Source organism: Spea bombifrons, chromosome 2 (genome assembly GCF_027358695.1).
Source record: "Spea bombifrons isolate aSpeBom1 chromosome 2, aSpeBom1.2.pri, whole genome shotgun sequence".
In the NCBI taxonomy this organism is placed as follows: domain Eukaryota; kingdom Metazoa; phylum Chordata; class Amphibia; order Anura; family Pelobatidae; genus Spea; species Spea bombifrons.
This window is the reverse complement of record NC_071088.1, coordinates 44,343,741-44,368,226: the sequence shown is the minus strand read 5'-3', so window position 1 is coordinate 44,368,226 and position 24,486 is coordinate 44,343,741. Positions and strand designations below refer to the sequence as shown.

Sequence of the window (24,486 nt, the reverse complement as noted above, 5' to 3'; positions counted from 1 at the left end):
TTTAAGTATTGTAACGTGTCACACCAGCGCTTAGGCAGTGATACAACTGTGTTGGACTGTTAAATGCAATATATTGGGAAACCTTTTGGTAAATAGTTTAGAAATGATTGTCGAATGATGAACTTTTCATTTCCTTGTTACTTTGGCCACGTAAACATATCAAATTAACTATGTAGTGATATTGAATGGGAAAAATGTATTCACATTGACAGCCAGGTACCTCTAGCCAACAATAAATAATTTGGACTGGTCCAAAGCTGTTTCCAATGATAGATGGTTAAGGTATAAGTAGTAAACATTCTTATTCCTATTGAAGTCAGAATGGTATGGTCTTCTGAATATGGAAATTATATAGAGGAAGACAAAATAATGGATACTAAGATAGATGTAAGAGTATAAAGATACCCAAACTTTCTTATCCGATTATCAATGGTGACTGCAAACATGCTGGTTTTATTTTATTCCTGTAAAAATATCATGATGGGCCGCACGACAATACGGCCAAACAATAGTAGATATAATCTTATGTTTTTAAGCAATTGTTTCAAATGATTTGTTTACATATTTGACCGTTTTCTTTCTACTTAGTCCAAACCTTTGTATTATGTACAAATGAAGATTGTACTGTGTCTATAGTTCACAGCTATTCAGCAAATTCACTTCTTATAAAGAAATCTTTAATGTTTCTTTGTTTTAATTACAGCAATATATACAATGTCCTAGTTCAACACTATGCATCATTTTCTGCTTTGATTTCCCAGGACTCCTGGTTATATAGCAGAGCATAGTCCATTTTTCAGCAAGGCTTAAGTATTACGGTCCAAGATTAACTTTGTGTCCGCTGTTTTGTTCTACTCCTGGTTCTTGTTGTTGTAGTAGACTTGAGTTTTTAAAAATTCCGGGAAACACTGTAAAATAATACCAAGATTCAGGAAGTGGAGCAGCTTCTGGTGCACAAAACTTCTCTGGCCTTCCTCTTGTTCCAAGACTGGTTGGCAGCAGTGGATATATATATAAAAAGTTTTCTGATATCAGTCAATGTTCTCGATGTTAGATGTTATAGAGAATATTTCCTTGTTATCATGTTAAATAAGTTAGGCGCAGCACATCACCAAGCTTGCAAGGGACACTGTGTGAGAAAGAAAACAGATACATATTTAATTTAATTGCCCAGCTTATACTTAATTATGATAACTTAGCACAATTTAAGAAAATGATTTTATGGTATAGCTAAATTAGTTTTATTGCACCACTACTAGGTCATAAAACACCAACATATGCCCTTCATTTCATGCTTAAGTTAAGACCGTAAGCTCATGTGTCTTTTTAGTGCGCTCTTCTTTTACTGCTTATAAATTGCACTAAGGTAAAGAGAGTTCTACCCTTCTCCCTGTATACAAACATCGGCAGTACAGAATAAGATGCGGCCTTGGAGTTTTTTCAAAGAACAAACACTGTTAACTCAAGATAAGAGGACGCCAAGAAGATTCTGTGATGCGTCATTTAAACTGGGACTTCTAGTGACAGAATGTTTGCGAATGTTGTAAAATTGAGTGTAAGACCGAAGAATTCTATGACAAAGATATGTATATGTTGTTCGTGTTATTTAAAGGGACAGTGTTAATACTAATTTACCTATTTAATTTTCTTATGTATTAAATCTGTCCACTAAATTATTTTATTTTGTGCCTGAACCTGTATTCTGCCATTTTGTTTTTTTAGGGACATTGACTGCCACCCAAACACAGTAGGTAGCAAAAACGGAATAATACAGCTTAATTTGTAGTTTTCCAGAGTTTCAAACTCGTTGAGTTCACTCTGTTAGTCAGAGAACGAGTTACTAGGGGTGAGTTTAGATATTGGAAAGAAATACAGGAGAAATAGCAACTTTTTTCCCTTCATAGCAAAAATCAAGGATGTGAAGTAGTCTTAAGACATCATTATCACTCAGCACTTAGGCTGGATCAATGTATGCATACAATGAAGGCGAAGAACAGTCCAATTAGGCCATACATAACACTAAAATGGGTAAGTATTAAATCTACTCATGTGATCATACATCTTTTATTTTTACTATGCCAATGCTACACCCATCAGCATTATTTTGGAAATACAGCCCCTTTTGTATTTGTGCCTCAACATGTCAGTATATATTTTGTACTAGAATTTATCTAGAAAACAGGAAAAGTGTAAGAGGTCAATACTGGCCAAATGTATATGTGGCACTAGTGACAATTAGCACTGGACAGAGTTAATATAGGAGAAAAGGTCATGGTATAAGGGTTTTGGTTGCGAGGATAGCCCATTGTTGAAGATTATTGAATATTTCATTAGGTTTCAAGTCACAGAGAAGGGAAGAATGGTTGCAATCAGTGAATGGTACTGTATTGGTCATTAAAGGCATGAGAACATTTCTGGTCAGTACTTGGAAACAGACAATAAATAGGACTTGATGTGCTGATGTGCAAAAATATGTAAAAATAAAAAGTCTTTATGGATTGAATTACATATACACTCAATTTAAATACAGTTAAGTGCCCTTGCAGTGATTTGTTTTTGTATATGTTATTGCTGTGTTTTAATAAATATTGTGATAAGTAGAATAGAACTATTATGGATCTGTCACATCCTATGAGGTAGCATCTCTTGGAGTGTTTTGATTAGGCAATTATGGCCTGAATTTGTAGGGCTTGTTTCAACAAGCATCAAAGTCTGCTTGGGCAAGATAGAATAATTAATTAGCTTTGTTTAGGGCTGAGTGCTCTCCAGATGGATTGATAACTCTTTTCAAGGAAATAGTATTCCAAGGAGTCTAGATGTGCTTGATTGCCTGACTGATTAAGATTTGTGGGTTTAGATAAATGTTTTTCCTCCTCACTACAAAGAGTGGGAAACCTAAAAACATGGTTTTGCATTTTTAGTGTTCACTTCATCAGGCAACAGCAACATAACCAAGCCATCCATTCAATATTATCATTTCTGCATTGTGATAGTAGAGATTTCTATGAACTTTCTCAGATGTTTGCCAAGACTAATGTTTATTATAACCTCAGGTCTGCTAAACACTATCAGTCTCATCCCCTGGGCACGAAAAATATCTGGTTTCAGTGAACAACTTTTTCCTAGGGTTAGTTGCAATATTTATTTTATTATTAAATGTTAGGATACAAAGTAAATGTATTCATTTATTGTAAATTATGGGGTGTGTGTTATAGAGAGGTATCAAAAGTGATCAACGCAATTTCATGGTTTCATAAGAATGTAATAAACATATGCAAAACTGCATACAATACACTATATTATTTACTCAGGGTTTTTTTTTTCCAGTAATATTTTATTAATTTGCATTCTTTCTAGGTACTAGGAGACTAACATAATAATAGTTTGGAGACAAAAGAAAATAAAAGGCAGCAGGGTAATTCCAGTCCTCCCTTTTGCCCTACGTTCAGTCTAGACATCATATCTGACTCATATAAAGGCCAGCATAAAATGGAAATTGACAAATAACTTACATACCAGTTTTTATGTACAGTTCTTATCAAACCCGGGAGCTGTGACAAAATATGCAAGCAAACTATCTGTATCTAATTTTCAAGGCTGGCTCGTGTTTATCTCATAATCAATAAATGTGACAAATGTTCCCACATATCTCAAGACTGTGCAGTGTGTTCCCCAAGCCTGTTTATTGTCTAAACACTGTTCCCATTTGGTAACAATAACTAAAAAATACTCAAATGTATTATTTTCAGGCGTAATAAAACCATTAAAACTAAACATTATTGTTTAGGTTTTTTTAACTAAACCCCTGTATAGCCATACAAGAGGACCTCATCTCGACTTTGCAAAGGTATACTAATCACAGGACTGGACATATTCCAGACACCCAGTAGCCAAGGCTCCTGTGATTGTTATTTGGCTCCCAACATTTAGCAGTGTATTAAATTGATCTATTGATGTATCTACGGCTCTTAAATCAAGGACCTAATAAGGCCGTCAATGCTTAACACTCCCACATTAATAAGCGACTGTTGGGTTGCTATTGCATAAACATTTGACTCCCAAGCCACTTTTGGTTTACTCAACAATCATGCCCCACAATAGCAGAAGTCTGCTTAACCAATGATTTCTGACAATATAGAAACACTTTTTTTTTAAACAAATCTCACCTACATGGTGTTTGGAACGACATTTCATTATTGTAATGTTAATGGTGCATCGCTAAAACAATTGTTACATTACTGAATGGATACATGTATTATAAGGATTGACTGGTTAATTAGTAAGGGGTGCATACTGGGTAAGTACGAAATATGTACTAAAGACGTATTCATCCAAATAGTATTCTTACCTGTTTACTGGACGACATGTTTGATAACGTGCTAATGCTGCTGGTATCTGTCACTACCATGGCTGATGGGAAACGGGATGTGTGTGAATACTGGGGAGGCTCCTGCTTGTGTGAATACACTACATGGATCAAAAAACAGAGCAATGAATATTCATTGTATTTTTTTTTTCTACAAAAGCTCATGTTATTACTTATGTTTTACCAGAGGAAAAACTTATTTTTTTTTCAGAGGAAATATTTTTCTTTTCATTTTTATTGTATTATTTTATGTACTTGCATACTTCCAGAAATATTTGCCTTTTCAATTTTTCTTTAAATAGAACTTAAATAGAAGTTATCCTTTTCAGAGAAGAAAATATAACGCTAAAGAATATTTTCCCATCGATAGAAGGAGAAAGAAAGAGAATGTGATAGAAAAGGTGAGAAGAAGAAATTTTGATTAAGGGAATATGAAAGGGTAAAGGTATAGATCAAGCCTCTCTAAAAGCTAAGTGGGCATCAGACAATATTTCATTTTATAATTTAATATACCATTTTCAGAATGAGCAAGTTACACATCTCATACCAAAAGAAACATCACATACCCACTTATGTGATGTAAAGTATATACACAAGTTTTGTTTTGTATTGTATAATATAAATGGATTGTCCATCTAGGGACATGAGAAGCTATTGTTAACAATGTTTAACAGCTAACACTTATAAAATGGCTTTGTACTTACTGTGTGAATTCTGAAGCTGAGTCACTGTGGCCATAAATGGTTGCTGTGCCATATGACCAGAAGACTGCTGCATGATTTGGTGTTGGTGTGGACTGTGGAGCTGTTGCGAAAATGGCACTGACTGTAGAGCCGCTAGGCTTCCCGCAACACTGTTTATCACTGGCACACTTTGTGCCTGGGTAGTGTTCAAATCTAAAAAAAAAATCAAATTGTCAAAATTTTTTTCTAGAAGTTCACATATGGTGTTTTTCGTGCAAAAGTGTCCAGTTTTCTGAAATGTATGGCCAGATCCCAATGTATTTTCCTACTCAGTAACAATAAACCATGGCCCAGCAAACATCTGTGAGGAGATACACTTTTTTGTGTAGTCGATCTGTTCCTTGTGTGTTTCAGCTATGATGGTAACAATAGAGTAATTACTGTATCAAAAAATGTGTCATCTTAACGGTTGTAATTATTATACAATTATTGCTATTTAGGGTTCTAGTATATATACAACTATATATAGGCAAAAGTGTCCACTGTTCTGCCATACACTGAGCTGACACACTGTGAAGTTGTAATACATTTCATATCATTTCCTGGCCAAATGTATTGGGCCAAATATATTTCTGTTCATAAAATAAAGTTTTAGGAAGCTTACTTTGTGTTATTGCCATTACTCCAGAAATGGGAGCCATGAGGAGGTTCTGGGAATGCTGGGAATTGTGATGAACCGAGTGGGATAAACTGTGAATATTGGTTAAGGTGCTCACTGGAGGTAGCCCTCCTCCAGAAACGGAAATCTAAAATACAATAAGAAAAAAAATTAGAGACAAAATATAAAAATAGAGGAAGTTATAGGTCGCCTGTCAATGTCGATATTACCAAATGCAGGGATTGTGGTTGATGAGATATAGCACCATATGAAATGCCCCAATGGTATCAGGGTCTAGATCAAGAATCTAAAGCTGGCCTGTCCAAAGGGTAGTCTCCAGGTGGTCATTACAAATCTACGAGTCTAATTTTAAAAGATTTCTAAGAATCATTGTAACTCATCATGATGATGGTGATCTTGGCCCTTCACCAGAAGCCCTTGCCCAGAATAAACTGGTAGAACATCATGGAAGTTGTGGGTCATCATCTGAAGCGACTGGCTAAACCTAGTCCACATAATTATAAGAAATTAGTTGATACCTTTTATTGGGTCAACATACCAAAAGATGTAAAGTTACAGAAGTTTCGGGGCCTTAAAGCTCTCTTCTTCAAATGGAATTGATTATTTAAAGTTAAATTCTTTTTTATGTTGGCCCAAAGAAAAGTTAAGGTATCAACTTCAACCAAAACTTTGGGTTACTTAATACCAATCATTAAGGTAAAAAATATTATTGTTTTGCTTTTAAAAACTTTAGGCAAATGTTGGAAATTCTGCAGTAGTCTGGGAAAACCATTTACTGTATTTTTTTCTACAATTAAGGTAAGGCTTTTAAAAGAAAAGAAAAGTAAAAAGACTGTCTGGTTTAAGGAAAATGGTATCCTAACCACCCTTCCACGAAAATAGTGAATGTGTTATCAATGTGTATGTCATCTGCACAGAAAACAAATATAGTTCCACCCACTTTTCTTCATTTCCAAAGTATTTAATCAATAAAAAGAGAACGGCTCTTTGTTACATCTGTGGGTCAGCTTCAAAAACGTAGATGTTCTAACATTTTGAAGGCAGAGGTCAGAGCACTGCTTTCTAGTTTAAACTCTGTGTGTGTGTGTGTGTGTTCATGATTTTTACTCTGCCTTACAATGCTTCATTGTTTACAACTGACCCTGTGAGAAACCGAAAAAAGAATCTTGTTTATTTTGCTTGTTTGGTTCTCTTATCTTATCAGCACTGCAGCTACAATAGGCCAGGTGTACTCACCAATTTACCATCAGGTGAAAGCATGTTATGGCCAGGATCCAAACTCACTGGAGAAACTTGCTGTAAGACCGACTGGCTGGTCACCATGGCATTGTTACCATGGTGACTAATTGTTGATGATGAAGTAACTTCACTGTTTCCTTGCTGATTATATCTCACCCCTAAAAAAAAAAAAATTGTATATATATAAATTCTACGGGTATAAGGAACAAAGAACTTTGGAATAATTGTGGTCCCAATTAAGTTAATTTCCTTTGTTAAGCATGATTCCATTAAATTAAGTTTATTTTTAATATTTCAGTCTTTTGTAAAAAGCTAATTGCACTGGTTAATTGTGGATTTTCAGTGCGACAATCCTTAAACAATATATAATATTGTATAATGTATCATCCTTGTTGAAAGAAACATTAGCATAAAACATACCTCATATGAGTCAATAACACACTAATTTAGAGTGGTCAATTATCGGTAACGCACTGGACAATGGAATCCCAATATTGTGTTGTCTGTAAATGTCGATGTTTTAAATGTAATAATGTATTTTTCTATGTCTTTCGTATTTTTGTATAAAATAAATAAAAATATTGTATAATGTAGTATATATTAATATACAAAACTTGTCATGAAGGTTATTCCTTGGCGACGCTTAATTGTCCACACAATATTGTGCATGTGTGCATAGATACACAGAAGTTGAAAATGTTATTTAGTGTCTCTAAAATATCTTCAATAATTTTTCAAAATATCCACAGGGTTTACATATATTACAGCAACCTGTGCATTTGAATAATTAAAAGTATCCTGATACGTTAAGGGCATTATACATCTTCTTAAGTATTACTTCCCTCAATATTTCAATATGTCTGTATTCTAACTGCCTTTAAGTTGCTTGGGAAACTTACAATCGCTCTGCTATTCATGGTTGCTTATCTAAGAATGCTCTTCAGACAGGTAAGTGGACTTTCACCAGGGGAAGTGTCCTAGCTATGAACAGTGTAAACATTAATTAACCCAAGCACTGTTCCAAACACATTCTTCTGCTGTATTTCTAACCTCATGCATAGGGTATTTGAATTTCTGGTGGAGAATTTTTTTTTTTTACAACGCTATTTAAACAAAAGGTTAAAACATAAAATGGGGGATAGTTTTCCATATAAGTGGTACATAATAGGTAGACTATGTTATGTGAAGCTGAACCACAAATACTGGATTGTCTTAGAAATAGGTAGATTACATAACATGATCATGTCATCCTAAAAGGAAAATATAGTAAAATAAGGTTTGCACATGAAAATTTTTTTACTTAATGCTTATTATTTAGTTTACTCATTAAAATACCGGTATATAAAGTTTATTAGCATTGAGGTTATTTTTAGCGCCCGCATGCCCAGCTTTAAGGCAGCAACAGTCTGTAGTCAATAACTGTTCAACTATATAATTTAAAGTGTCCCTCTCATTTAAAGAAATATATAGTGCTAGTTTTCTACAATACATAATGCAAGTGACACTGTAAGCAAATGTATAGAGAAAATCGTATCAGTGGCTCTATATCTGTATTACTGAATACCCAGCCTTGAAAACAATTCTTTCTGATTAACTTAACAATATTAAATTCCTGGTGGGGAAAGAGAAGATTGGACATCAGGTCCACCAGTTGTATTGACAATTCCTAGTTCTTCGTAAGCAATATCAATGAATACGGTAAAAATAAGGTTGTTTCCTATTTCCTGGATGATATTTTAATTCCTCTTTTGATCTTTCAGAAAACAGCAAGGGAGCCTTGTAATATCACACAGCTAATTAACATGGAAGTGAGTTTATCCCAAACTGGGAAATGTCACACATTAGCATATCATAAGAATTACACCTCTATTCAGGAGGTACTACTTTGTTTCGCTTTTTAGTACTAAGTAATACAAGATCACTGAAATGCAGATTTGGTTTGCTCTCACAAGCTTAATCCCCATGTTAGACTTTTTTAACCTCTTAGTCTGCAGCATTATCTATGTGTGCTTCCCAGCAGGGTGTTCTCCACACAGAATTCTTTACAACAAACTTTCATACAACCTGCCCTACTTGAAGGCCAATGTGGGCAAGGGTATTGAAAATTTGGGTTTATCTGTAACGGAAACGGTTATCTTATGGTGGAAATAATTATTCGTTTGTTTCGTTTTTAAGGGCAATATGAATTTGTTGCACATTTACCTTTTATGGACTACTGTAAACAGTCGCTATTATTAGATTATTATTCTCTTCAGCCTATATATATATATATATTGCCAACAGGTAGAGCTGTACAACAAGTTATAGAGGCTGCAACAAATATGTGTCAATTAAATAGACACTGGTTGTAAATTAAAATTATTCTTAATATTATTTTTTCACTATTATAAAATGTAAAAATATGATATAAAACATACAACCAACTGGCTTTTTTTAATTACCGTCTCTATATACGGTGTATTTGTAAATTGCTACAGACTGAAAAGGTTGGTAGTGATTCACACATGACAATGCTAAATAACCCAAATCAGAAATTGACAACCTACACACAATGGCCCTTCACTGCTGCATATCAAACAGTTATAATTAAGAAAGCTGACATGAGACCTATGCCATGGAGTATTTATGACATATTGTCGCTCCATAAAATATAATATTGATATTTGAACAGAAAAGATGAACTAATTAATGTACATTTTCTAAATTAAGTGTTTCTTGTAGCTTCTCTTACATACTACTAGATATGTACCAGGCAATAATTTCTAACACTCTTCTACCAAAGTGACATGACATTCAGGCTCCTTGAGACCAGTAATGCCACAAAAGCTATGAAGTGTAGTTTTATGTCCATTATAAACCTGTTTATTGCAGCCGGCCCAACCCACATAGCAGTGGTTGCAAAGCTCTTATTGCCTCAATAAAACTGAAAATCTTTTCAACATGAGAATGTACTGACACATCAATGCAGGGGAATACAACAGTAAAATATGTTAGTGTACAACATCGGTCATAATCTGAAGTATTTCAAGGTTATTGACATCACTTAAAATGTATTTTCAGATCGCAAACTGGCCTCCATTCGGGTAGTAGCCCCCCCACAGTTAATAAAGATCATTTATTTATTTGATCAATATGTTATATTATTGGTGGTATATACCAAGCTAAAGTCACCCATTGTACAGCGCTACGGAATTTGATGGCGCTATATAAAACAATAAATAACAATAAATAATAATAATAAAGTCTAATGCACACTTGCACTGCAGCTTATCGGGGAAACACTTATACTATTATTTATTGTAAAATATTTTGTCATATTAACATACACTAATGTTGACCTAGAAAATGCACAGAAATGCAATCACAATGCACACAGCAATACTGCCTCAAAATTTTATCTTTTTTTTTTTTTTTTTTTCCTAATGGAACCCAGTTCACAGTCACTAAATCTCCGGCTGAGTTTTGCAAAATAATCGGGCAAGAATAATTTCAAGGTTAAGCCATTTTGTGAAGTCATTTGTTTAATACCACAACATTGAACTATAAACAGCTTTCTGGCTCTGTGGCTTCATAACATGAACTCGGTCACAGTTTCCCAACCTCTGAATTAGGGAGTAACTTACTCATAACATTTGATCTGACACCATGAAAAAAAAAAGATCACATCTTAAATGCATTTGCTATGAAAAAAATCTCTTGAAATCATTTTAAGGAATTTTGCCCTGTAATTAAAAGAATGAAAAAAATGATGGGAAAAAATGCACGCACAAAAAAGATAAAAAAAAGAATAACAATAAATCTGTTAGTCCTTTGTATAAGAATGTTGACCACCTAAAGCACCAGATCCAGTGATTAAAGCATACCAGTGTAATTTATACATTGTTAATCTAGGATATATTCAGACTGCCCATGGAGTCATGACGGCTCTTTCCTGCATTTTCATTTTGACTTCATCTGGGCCAATGCTATTAGGGGTATCTTGAAAAGTTGAAGTCTAGGAACTCATGGTTTTTAATCTTGCCAGCAATGTCATTATGCGGTACTTGATACATCAATTGGAAATGCTAAACCCGAAGCAAATAAACGACTACTGGTAAATCCACTTTAGATTATTAATCTAAAATTGACAACTCTTAGAAGGGTGACCACGTGGCTGGTTGTCTATGAGGGTGTACTAGTGCTCTGCTTAATTCAAGGTATGCATAGCACTTGCTATATAAATCCTGGGCAAGTACAGGGTATGCCCCAACCAACTTCTATAGGCAAAGTGCCCAAGATAACTGGAACACAGCGGGGACTTTAGAAGGAGTTAAAGCAAAAGCACTGTTACATATGTAGACAAGAGGGAAAGCTTTTGCTAGTATTTAACATGTTGCCTCTCTCTCTCACTTTATCTCTCTTTCTTTCAGCTTCTTTCTCCAACATGATTGAAAACTACAGCAAGTGCAGAGAAAGGCAAAGTTACTACTTAGTGAGAAGACAGATTCAAAGACGGGGGGGGGGGGTGTAAGTGGTGGGGGTAGGGAGACATTTCTAAATACAGAGACAGCGCAAACAATTACATTGAGTTACAACTCAACTGAATATAGGGGCTTTTTTTCAACCCTGATATAATCAAAAGTTACAGGATTTTTTTTTTCTCGTTACAACTAAATGTACATTGTTTCCTTTATCAAAATAATACTAATGTGTGTTTTTTTTATGTTCTACAGTTTATCAATTTTGGGTCATGAACTAATGTATTATTATTGTTGTTGTTATAATCATCAGTGAGAAAAACATTAATAAAGAAACACATTGCGACACTAAATAGTGTGAGGTTATCTGGTGAATATGAAGAAATGTGTAAATAGCTAAATAGTTTCAAAAATTATTCAGTTTATCTGTTTATTTTTTTTATTTGTTTTTGTAGCCTCTGAATTCTCAAAATAAATGACAAAAATACTGTCTACTTTACAGGGAAGTTGGGGGTATATTTTGATGAATGTTTCTCCACCTCCAAACCACCACCGCACACTTTACACCATGAAATGCCAATAATGTATATAATTATTAACATTTAGTAAAACTGATTTAAAACCCCATTTAGCTTTATATTTACTGAAAAAGTTCCTGATCGTAACTGTTTACCTACTCTCTTGCCCTTCATCAAGATTACATATTATTATGTTAGCAGAATAGAAAGTTACACTTGTTACCGATGTGTTATATTTTTGAGGGAAAATAAGGAAACGGAATTATATTGCCACAAAATAGTTTATTTTTGAAAAAAAACAAAAAACCTCACTACTATACATAAGGGCATAAAAGGCTCCTGTTTCTTCTGCTAACCTTTTACAAAACGTACCTTAGATAATATACAATAAGGCATTTTTCTGTTATTGTATCAGAGATTCTAATTGGTATGTTTAACCTCCAAGGCCAGATATTTAAATATCCTGTGCCAATTTCCTTCATCAGTGGAATCTAATCAATATGAGCACCAGTCTCCAGCAAATTCAATCAATTTTCACATTGACCCTTCCTGACCTCTCAAGATCTCTTTTTCCAATTCAGCAACCGTATCATGGAAGTAACCATCACTCCTGTTTGGTAAAAAAGAGGCACAGAATAGGCTGTCACAGGAACCTATGTCTCAGGACAGCTCCTGCTGTCTCAGTCTAGAGCTTGTAAAATAAAGACCAGGGCTTAAAGGCCTTCTGGGTAAAGATAAATGAACATATATACAGTAATTGCAGCCCCCTAACAGAAAAAAACAAAAGGTGTCATGCAGTGACTGAGTACGCACTGGAAGGATGAGGGCACATCAAAGACTACAAGGCTTGTCCAAAGTCTTAGTGTAATTGTCAATTAAGCATGCATAAGAGAGACAATACCATGACAACACTAGGCCGCATGCTGGTGCATTATTGCAAAGCCAGAGAACAACACTGAAAACAGCTGACATTGCTGACAGTGTGCTTCTGGGGCATCTTGTAAGCAATCTGTTTGTGATAAGAGAGGCAAACTTCTCCTATACAGTTCTATTATGTCACACATTCCTGAATCAGGGTCAGATATTGGTCATCGTAAAAATTTGTTCCAAAGAAGCTTGGCCATATCTCACCAAGGAAATAAATAAATAAAAATAGCTTCTAATTTACCAAATACGTACGGACGCATAAAGGTTTATCTCAAAGAAACGTGGCAAAATTTGACACAACTAGCATGTCTAATCAATTTCCTACCGAGACATTATCTCCTTTTCCTCGTCCACCCTAACTAAGGCTGTCTGAACCAACTTATGTGAGCAGTAACACAAGGGGCATGAAAAATCATCCAGATCCTATGAACAAGAGGTTAGGATAATTGGCCGCATAGTGTGGAGGTGGCTTCATCTTATTTTTAAGGTGGATTTCTTATGCATAGCTTTTTTTAACCACTTTAAACCTTTTTTGTTTGGTGTATAGGATTGTGAAATGTTGAATTTAGGAAAAGTGAGGTATTTGGAGGTATGTTGAAACAAACCTGTTGCATACAATGTCTCTTTAAATACGGGCAGAAGATCAGTGAAACTAGACAGTTCAAGAGAAGGGACAATTCTGACAGAGAGGAGAGATTGTGACCCCACTCTGACCCTATTCTGACCTTTGTGTTTGTCAGAAGTCTGCTTTCTTTTGTTTGCCACTTGAGTTGCCTGTTATGTAGATTACAGGTAGAAAGACAATAGTATTCTTATCATACAATGCTTTTGACCAACTACCCGCTTTATCCGCCTACTAGCTATCTTCTACTGTCTGATTGTTTTTGTATTTTCCACACAGCTTTCTTCACATCATTTTGTACTTCCCCAGACATGAATGCTATCACCTGCACACATACCAACAATGGAGAACAGTTGCTCCTGTGCCCTGAATAAATAGATACATTTAAGGAGACATACCATTCTAAGAGCTATCAAAGTTATTTGTAGACCACCTACAAATCAATAAACCCACAAGTGAGCCCTTCAAAACCACACACTAACCATAACCTACAAACAAAAGGGTTTATAAACTCATGCACTATGAGAAACCAAACAAGTCTATATAAAACATAAAACAAATACTGAAAATCACCATCAAAGACTGAATGTGATGGTGAACTTAATCTATGTCCTCTCCAATGGGAAACATGACCAAAAATACTAACCTATTTGACAAACAGATGTTATTTTACTAATCTGATGTACAGCTGGTATACCATCAATGTTAACAGGTACCACCATCATTCAACTCTACACTTGGTTGGGTCATACAGAAGAGCAGACACTTTAATTTAAACAATGGTAACCTGTCCTATGATCAAAAGAAGTCCTTACCCCATCACCCTCCTACCAAAATTCAGAAAAGACCTATAATTCTCTCTTCTATAATCACACAATGCAATGATATGATTGACGTCTTATAGATAGAATAATGCCATAAGGAAATCGACAAATTTCACTTTTACATTTGAGAAATTATTATTGTGAATCAAATTGGACAACCACCACATATGAATGCACAAACTATTCAACCTAATTGAAAGAAATCTAAAATGTCTAAAACAACTATTAAGAGAATGGTGGTGTATACGCTTCAGTAGTTATTCCCGTATTAGTGAATACATTTGCAGAGCTAGACCTAACCGGCACTAGTCACATGGGCTGCTTTAAGACAATGACACAGGAACTTTGCTTTAGTGCTTTCTGTGACTTAAATAATTGAACCATCTTCGCTGCCCTACAAACAAAAATCTAAAAAAGCAGTGTGTTACGTTTTACTTTTAGGCCAACTTTTTGGGGGGATATTCTTACCTTGTAATTTGTTTGGAGGAGAAGAGCTTGGTTGACTATGGTGCGGTGATGCATGAGTTAGAAGGGAATTCATATTATGACCATGTGATGATCCAGTGCTGTAAGCATCCATGGCTAGTTTTTGACGAAAGGCTTCTTCTTTCCTTCTGTTTGCAAACCAATTATAAACACGAACTTCTGTGACCAAATTTGACCCCAGCCCATGTGCTTTAGATGGGGAAACACCACGCTGAAGACATTCTGCTCTATAAAATACAATATTGCAAAGGGTTATATATTAAAATAACACATCCCATAAAGTTCAGTCTCACATGGTTTTCTTCATGGCATATGCCTTTTGTGATATCTATTACAAATATATTAAATATTAGTGTCATACAAACCATACAGGTCCACTAGTATATACTATATATTCTTACTGACTTAATTTAAGAAACAGTTTATTTCACATATACATACATATATATATATATATATATATATATATATATATATATATATATATATTGGCAACTTTATTATGAATATGAAGTTTATATACAGAACTATAAAATGTAGGATTTAAAAAAAAAATCACAGATCCGCTTTATGTTATGATTGGGGCAAGGTAGACATATCTGTGTTTGACAGATTAGGTTTACCTGTTGCACTCTTCAACTAAAGCCTCTCTCTCTTCCTTGCTGGGATTCTTTTGTCTTTCGTATGCTTGGTATAATATATGCTGAGATGCAGGACCCCATTTGAAGCGATTACGTCTCATTTTTTTGTTGGCAGGCTCAGAGCAGGTATCATCAGGCTGTCCAGTAACTTGAGATTGTTGGTTGAACTCTGGAAAGAGAAACAGCAGCTGATCCTGACTGCTTTTGTCTGTCATATTTCCAGAACCCTGGTTGAATTCTGAAAAGAAAGAAAGAAGATTTCATCTGGCCTATAGCCACAACCTGTAGACATAAGCACTTAAATGCAATAAAGAGCAGATCAAAGCAAGAACAGAGAGTTGAAAACACAGCTAGATTGAAGAAGACAGCAAAAGTATTGGGGAAGTACGCCACAAGTATATATATATAAATATATATGTATGTATATAATACATATATTTAGGACAAGTCCAAAAGCTAAGCACTCACCTGAACTAGCATTAATTATAATAGGGTGCTGCTGGAAACCAAATAGTTGTATATAGACCAAAGGGATCAGAACTCTAACATCAAACAGACTGGTAGGTTATATAATTGAAGAGATTTCACTCCATATAAGCAACAGTATTAAGTGTTTGGACCCATCTGTATTGGAGTACTTTGGTGTGGTGGTATCGGTGGGCTAAGCATAATATGGCCACATATTTCCGCTAAATTTAAGCCCTAATGAAAACTATAGATTTAAGAGTTTGCAATATGATGTGAGTGCACTGATCCCTTTGGACTGTATATATGTTAAAGGTCTGTAGCTACAATATAAGGTACATGAAAGATACATAAAATGTGTTTAAAAAAAACCAGTGGATCTTAGAAGCCTAACGTCTCCCAAGCAGTAGGCTCCAATAAACCATGCCTGTTGATCAAACTATTCCAGGTGACTAAATACGCTACCTTTCATGTTTGATGTAAGAAAGCTTTGAACTACTTCAGCATTAAAGGCTTTTTTTTCAATTTAATGTGCCCAACTCCAATTGAATCTCTTGTTTTATGAACAATACCAATTCTGGGTTTTATTATTATTATATGTACCACAAATCAAATCTTTAAAAAGGTAAATTAGCTGTTTATAGTGGTAATTAAATTCGTACACAAACCTCTACTTTTATAATCTTGAATGCTTTCCCCCACCAAATACAGTATTGTGAAACTGATTGCCCTCCATATCCTCCTTCTCTTACTCTCAACAAAGTCAATCTATCTGCTTAGCCAAGTATATACGCATATGATTCTTAGTATTCTCTCCCCTTTATATTACTCAATGATACTATCCGATATGGCAGAATTTAGTATGGCCAAATCATGTTCAGTTATTGCAATTTTCTCAAACTGGAAACCTCTATCTCTTTTTCCTGTCATTCCATATTCAATTCCAGTGGTTTTAGGCTATACGCACTTTTAAAACAAAAAACAAACAAAACATATGCTATTGTCAAAGAATCCTGGGGCAGCATCTCTGAACTGGGTCTGCATCATACCCAATGGAACCTTCAAATGGCAATATAGAGCTATTATCTACAGGAAGGTTACAATGAGACTCTAGTCAAAGTTAAGTATCACATATTGGAGGAACACCAAAGTATTAATACTTACGCCTTAAAATCTCTCTTTGTTTCCTCACGTACCAAGTATACAAAGCAGCTCGTTTTTGGGTCTTCATAGGGGTTCCTTTATTGAGATGTTGTGAGAGATGCGATTGGTTGAGGCCTGTAATATCCACTACTTCCCTTTGGGGAATGTTGTGTTGCTGCATGTAGCCTTTTATCATTTTTGCAGCCCTCCATGGGTCCTCACTGTAGCAAAAATAAATAGATTTAGTCACCACAATTGCGTTTGTCGTATTTAATTTCCATTTTCACTATAAATTAGACTGTTCTGAAATTTAAGGTGAGTGTTAACAAAAAATCTAAGAAACTAAGGATTGCAGGGGACACTTTTGCATTTTGGAGATATATTCTTAAGGGTGATTTTCACATCATACATGTCATTTATTACTACTATATACAAATAAATCTGGTCTGCATATGATATTAATCTATGAAACATGAAATAAACATATGACTTCACAACTAACAGTGTAGACAAATTCGTCTACCTCAAGGCTTTGTTATATCTCATTCAAGGCACTGAAAGCCAAGTGGTTCTGTCACCTAAAACTGGCGCCATCAAAAGATTTCTTGGCAATTTTAAGATTTGTGATAAAAAAGTTTTCCCCTTGTGATGCGTTGGGGACTTCCACAAAAAAAATTAAATGAACAGCCGATAACGAAAGAGATACAAATGTACGCTCAGATACGTCATGTATTTAGCAGTTGAGTCAGAAAAACATAAGTGCAAATCTTTAAAATAATTTCACATATGCTACATAAGGTACACAACATATACATAGTTTTGAAAGAGAGCAATAAATAAACTTGTATAAATGTGAAACGACGTCTGCTATGTTGCACTAAAACAGGAATCTGCTGGCTTTAACTAATAGGCAGGCAGCAATAAAGTAGAAATACCTATAGGAGAGAATGTGTGCTCCCCTAACTTCCCCTCTTGGGTATTCTTCCACTACAATTTAGAGACATCGTTACTGGCTATGTTACATTACAGAAAGTGAATCCCTGCTGCTTTAGGACTTCCTCCACCCTTTAGCGCGCCATTGTATAGGGAGAGGATTGTAGTAAAGAAATTAAACTTCTGAAACCGCTGTGGTGCCCAAACTGAAGCAAAACTGTTCGGTTTACTACAATGTGTTGTATGAACGCAACATAAGTTACATATTCCTTAAAGTATTGTCAACTATTAAAACACCAACGTTACATGAAATTATAACTTCTTTTTGTTACTATTATGCACTAAATAAGTCCCATAAGCACTCCAAATGGTAGCACACTTAATCAAAGGTGCCCTAACCAAGAAATAGATCGGCAGTGCATGACCAGCCATGCGATTCCATTTTGGTTTTTCCTATTTACAAAGGAGTACATTAAGATCCTGAAGCATTAATGGTAATAGCACTGCCCATGGCTATAGCATCCTGAACAGACTGGTTGCTACTAGAAACTTAATGTCTGTGCAGAAATGTTAAGTATTACTTGGCATTTTGCATCTATACTCTTCAGAAAAAAAAAACAGGGTCATATTATGGGGCCCAAAAATGGCTTTTGTGGACATATTTTGTTTTTGCTAAGAATACATTTTCAAAAAATAGAATGTCCAAGGCTATCAATCATTTTAGTTGTCCGATATAACCTTTATTCTTCTTGTTATAGTTTCTTAACTGATAACTATGAATTATAATCTAGTAGCAACTCTGTCAATCTCCTTAAAAGGGGAACCTATTAAGTGATGAAATATATCCCTAGCTAAATCCTATTTCTTCTATTACAATCCATATGGAAAATTCTATTAGGGATGTATTTATCTCAGAATCCTGTGTCCTATGTATTATCTTATTTTAAAATGAGATTACACTTTTTGAGAAGAGCTTTTTTTAAGTTAAAATATACATTATTAGGTGAGGTGTCTATATATTGTAAATCAAAGCTAAGAGCTTTTAATAAAAGTTCACAAAAAAAACAGGTCATACCGATTTTGACATATGTAATATGAAACAATAATAGTATAACACAACTTACAGTATACATAATTTAATTAATATGATTCACCCTGGCTAGAACTTATTTTAACTGCCAGGGAAACACAAATATGTACAGTATATTGCATATATAATTTTACTCCAAAATATTGTGGGAAATAATAGACTTTTAGGTATATGTGCTTTATATTTAGAGAGTGAAAAACAAAGAGATGCTTTATAATATAGTCATTTAGGGAAAAATTCTACATCATTGAGGGATTGCCTATGTGAAACTACCTGTGACTCAAAATAGCCTCCTACTCTCAGGTATTTTACAGCTAGGAGGCGAATATGGCTGAAATAATATTCACTGCTAATTTCCATCCACTTTGAATTGTAAGCCTGAGGTTATTTGGCATGAGATGCCCTTTATCCACTACAACCTACCTCCCTACAGCCTGCCCCTAGGTGCTGAATTTTTAATATGTGCCATAGGGACTGAGGAAATTGAATCTTTAACTGAATCCCCCAAAAAGACACTAAGGTATGAACACATTTACATAAATAATATATATAATATATAATATATAATATATAAATAATATATATATAAATACATAAATAATATACCAATAATAAATGTTTTACCTTTTTAAAAAATACTTACTCCTATATACAGTTTTCATAGATGCATTAAAATCCATGTACAATACTCATGTATTTGAACATGCCACAATTTGCCACAAATACTATCCAGATTCAAATTCAATCAGAAAAGATTTTGTATGCTGATCTGTAATTACTATACAAAATATTAGTATTAAGGTACCTAATTAGAAACCTACTTTTTTTGACAGTTTTCTATATTTTATTCACTCCCACATTCTTCAGGGATCACATACAATTAATCTGCTTTTTTATATTAGTAATACACATATAAACGTTATAATTCAATTCAAAATAATACTTAAAGTAAGCTACAAAATAAAATATTCACCTTTACAATGTGGCAGTATAGTGATCATGTTGAATTGGGATTCTGGCATCTTAATTCTGCTACCTTATGCTTTGTTTCCTGACTTGAATATTTATAAAAGGTGAACATATGGCACAATGCACACAAAGGCAGCTGGCAAACACACACCCACCTCCAAATATGCAAAATGGATACTTTTTGAACTCTTAAGTAGAGCCTTTGTAAACATCAGACAGAACAATCAGACGGAACATTAATATATCAGTGTGCTGTTCAAAGACAGAACAAAAGAGCTTGGAACCTTACAAAAATACATAGTAAAATTAGAAGAAAATAAGGACTATGATATATATATATATATATATATATATACAGTATATATACAGTATATATATATATATATATATATATATATACAGTATATATATACAGTATATATATATATATATATATATATATATATATATATATATATAATTGGTTATTTTTAAGACTATTATCCAAGACTATTATCCAATTTTAACATAATATTCTGGGAAGACTGAACATATCGTTCACCCTGATGAAGTTCTTTATTTATTATTATTGACTCTTGTTAAGGAAACTGCTAGAGTGGATGAGATCAATTCAGGTATTTTTATTGCACGTGTTTAACTTTTATTATGCTGAATTGTAGAGTTCCATTAATGCACCTCATCGGTGCGGCTACTTAAGAGTGTTCTTCAGAGATTTCACCAAGAACATAAAACACGTTTTAGGCGTGGCTTTAAAGTATGCCCAGCATATATTTACACAGGTTGCACTCGGTTTCAGCTAAAAATACACCATTGTTGGATTATTTGGCAAATATGATTGAATTCATAAATAGGAATAATAATCAGAATTTGTTTTGTAAAAATAATAGTATATACTGAGAATTTATATCATTGCCAAATCACTACTATGATGCCTACATCAATGTGTTAAATATGTGATTTTCTGTGTCTTTATTGAATGATAAAATCAGAGTTACAAAATTAAAAAGAAAAAAGTATTACATTAAGAAAAGAATTACTAAAATATTTATTTAACATCATCAGATTTATTATACATGAATATTTTATGGAATATAATAAATTCCTAACAGGTATAATTAATTTATTAATTAATATTAATTTAATTCGGATACCGAACGAAACTATTATATATATATGATGTTTAAGTATTAGTACGTAATCAATATTTGATGTGATTTCAGAAATGAAAATTAATGCTAATTGCGTCATACTGTTACTATTACAGATCACGGTAAAGAAGGGAGTTTGATAATATAAATCCAACGTGATTAGGGGATGTTGAGAAAATGTCTACTTATTAAATTATGGCTCTAGAAATAGCACATACATATCACTATTACACACTGAAAAAATATTTTATATAAATATTACATATTTTGTAACAGGCAACTTTCCAAATAATTTGGTGCTTATGTAACTTTACGTATTTTAACACATATTTTAGTTAAAACGAATTTATAACCTAAAATAGCTGTAAAGATTTATGTATTTAGTATAATTCTATATTCTGTCTTTAAGCATTTCACTCTGGAAGGTAACAGGTTGCCAATGAATAACCTGTACCTGTATTCAACTAAATCACAACCCTTTGTGTATCTTTCGGTTGATGATTTATAGAAATAAATTAATAACATCCAAACACCACGTGTTCGAGTTTGTCTTCTATCTCCTAATGTTTACACTTATTTAACAGTAATGCATGGTGTAAACTTATAGCATGCTACATATTATAGTTGTATTTATTTTCGTTTTTGTGTAGCGTTTATAATCATAATAATTAAACAATTGACAATTTTAAATAATTATATGTGGTTACTTCAAACTCACTGCAGAACAATGGACTCACGTTTTAGTGAAATATTTGAATTTCTCCAAATGCTAAAAATTAACACCCAAAAATGTAATCTTGATACAGTGGCAGCTAGATCAGTAGAGCTCTCTCATTTTGAGCAAAATGTAAACTACCCCAGTTAATGCACAAAAAAAGACATACAAATTACACCAAATATGGTGTAAATAAAATGCATTCATACAGAGAAAAGATGATAGATCTAATAAAATTTACAAATATAGTAAAATATTTACAAATCAGATCCTACTTCTAAAAACATTAAAGCAGAAGGAATTCACCTTCCTCGGTGAAAGTCCAGTCTTCTTTAGTTAGACTTTTCGATATAGTATTTTAAGTCATTTGACGTAGTTAATAATAAATAACATCGCTGTATTTAGTTGATATTTTGCTAAAGAGAGGAAATATTAAACGATTTGGATAATTAGTAACTAGCCAGTAAGATTATGAGATCTGGCGGGACGGTTTAATTTCTGATATTGATAGGGTTGAAGGTATGGGTCTCATGACAACTGTGATTTTTATTTACAAAACAATGGAGTAAAATATTACGAATAGGTTAGGTGGATCATTCCATTGCTTGAAATATGAAAATATCAAAAAAAAAAATATGTTTGTATATTGTCAATCTTAATAAGAAAAACGAAATATCCGTACTGGCTCAAGAAAATTCGAAGTTGAAACCTTTTATTGGGCCAAATAAAAAAGTAAAGTTGCAAAAGACCTCAGGGGTCTCTTCTTCAGGTGGAAAATCTGTAGATTGTATCTGAAGAAAAGACCACCGAGGTGCAGAAACTTTCTGTAACTGTGTACATATTTTTGTGTCCAATAAAAGGTATCAACTTCAGCTATATAAGACTACATTGTGTAGTTTAGCACTTTAAACTTCCCCTTTAAAGTTGATTTTTAATTAAATTAATATTCCCGTTCTTTAATTCATTCTGACTTTTGAGTAAATGATACAGAGGTATTTTGTAAATAAAGCAAATAATTAAAATTGTTGTTGTTACACTTTTACTCCCAATGTTTTTATATTGTTATTAACGCTCTAACACGGTTTGATACAACGAAAACTGTTTCAACCTAGTGAAGGCAAGCAAGCAGCGAAACAACAAAGGAAGCAAAGAACACATAAATAATCAGTTTTTTTTTCTTTAAATCATACCTTAACATCCTGTCCACCTCTGCTCTTTGCTCTGCTGCCTCTTCAGTGTTCAGAGACTGAAGTTCTTTAAGAATTGGAGGGGTGTCAAAGTCATCCCCATCTTCTGAGCCCTCATCTCCAGACAGTTTTCCCTTGTTGTGCCCATTAGTAAGAGTGTGGAATATAGGCTTGGTGTCAGCATCATGTCCTGGAGACATCTGTAAATTTTCTAGTTTGACTCCAAAACTGGAAGTGGGAATCATATCTTCCAAAGCTTGAATTAGAACATCTTTCGTTACTCCAGAATTTAGGAGAGCATTGAGAAGTTCTTGTTGCAGGGATGATAGTTTGGACACCATTGTAGAAGAAGAATAGGGGGGGGATAGGGAAAGAAAAAAAAAAGAAAGGAGAAATCGAACTCCTTATTTCTGAACACCTGTTCTCCTTGAGCTCACAGAAAAACTCCTCCTGAGACCCTGCTAACTTCTAACTAGCCATGATCTCCTCCATTAAGCAATATAACATATGCAAATCAAGGGGGAGGCAAGTGAAACATCCAGGATGCAATGAAAAGAGGAGGCAGGGCTCACTTCACCCTGTTTACGCTGGTGACTATACAGTCATTTATTGGTTCTGTTTATCAGCCAAACTTTAGCTGAACTTTGGACTTGTTAAGCAACTAAAAAAAAAAAAAGGAAGAAGAAAAAACGAAAAAAACCCACACACTGCCTCAAAAATGCCCGAGGCCTTCTGTATAAAAGTTTACATATATATATATATTAGAAACCAATTCTATCTTAATAACATAACGTCTGGCTTCAACTTTCAAAATAAATTCCATGTGCATTTATAAAATGTGTACATAATGGGCCTTTTTTAAATTAATTTATTTTTTTTAAAAAATTCCATACATGATGTTTCGTTATTTTTCTAAAGTGAGTTTTATTATTTTGATTTTAAAAAAAAATACACTCCCTCAACCTATAAAATATGGTTTTAGGTAAATCCACATTATTTATGTGTTGCACCTTTAGGCTGAAATACATTATATATTTATACATTTATAATGATACAGACAATAATTAAATTGAATCAAATTTTTTCCAGAAAAATTCCTGTGAACGCCGAACTGCAAAATTCTGAGAATAAAATTATGATTTCGTAAATATTTTTAATGTATATGTGTAGGTTTTTCGCATCAAAGTACCACTCTACGGTCCCAAATGTGAGTAATAGTGTTAAAGTATGTAGTGTCCGAAAATAATAATAATAAAATGCTAATATATGTGTGTAACTGCAATGTTCTTAAAATATATACAAAATTGTGCCAACATTGCCCAAGTTGCCCTGACAAGTAGAGATTGTTCGGTAAGTGACAAAATCAGTGTTATTGTATTCTGAAAAAAGTTTTT

The 24,486-nt window shown here is 33.8% G+C and overlaps 1 protein-coding gene across 1 annotated transcript; it reads right to left on the bottom strand.

Moving 5' to 3' along the window:
* Window positions 1-900: 900 nt before the first annotated feature.
* HNF1B (HNF1 homeobox B) lies at window positions 901-23,649 on the bottom strand. The gene is made up of 9 exons (XM_053457668.1): window positions 23,096-23,649; window positions 17,072-17,271; window positions 15,425-15,680; window positions 14,784-15,028; window positions 6,965-7,125; window positions 5,714-5,855; window positions 5,071-5,262; window positions 4,349-4,467; window positions 901-1,129 (listed from the first exon to the last, which is right to left on the bottom strand). The coding sequence occupies exons 1-9, from the start codon at window positions 23,431-23,433 to the stop codon at window positions 1,109-1,111; spliced, it is 1,674 nt and encodes a 557-aa protein (XP_053313643.1). The 5' UTR covers window positions 23,434-23,649; the 3' UTR covers window positions 901-1,108.
* Between the last annotated feature and the right edge of the window lie 837 nt (window positions 23,650-24,486).

What these genes read in the sequence shown, in the direction of transcription:
- HNF1B (XM_053457668.1), bottom strand. Translation starts at nt 23,433, where the DNA reads ATGGTGTCCAAACTATCATCCCTGCAACAAGAACTTCTCAATGCTCTC. An exon ending in GAGGTGGACAGGATGTTAAG is followed by an intron (nt 17,272 to 23,095) that starts GTATGATTTAAA and finishes TTTTTGCTACAG; the next exon opens with TGAGGACCCATGGAGGGCTG. An exon ending in TTTCACCTGATGGTAAATTG is followed by an intron (nt 5,856 to 6,964) that starts GTGAGTACACCT and finishes ATTGTATTTTAG; the next exon opens with ATTTCCGTTTCTGGAGGAGG.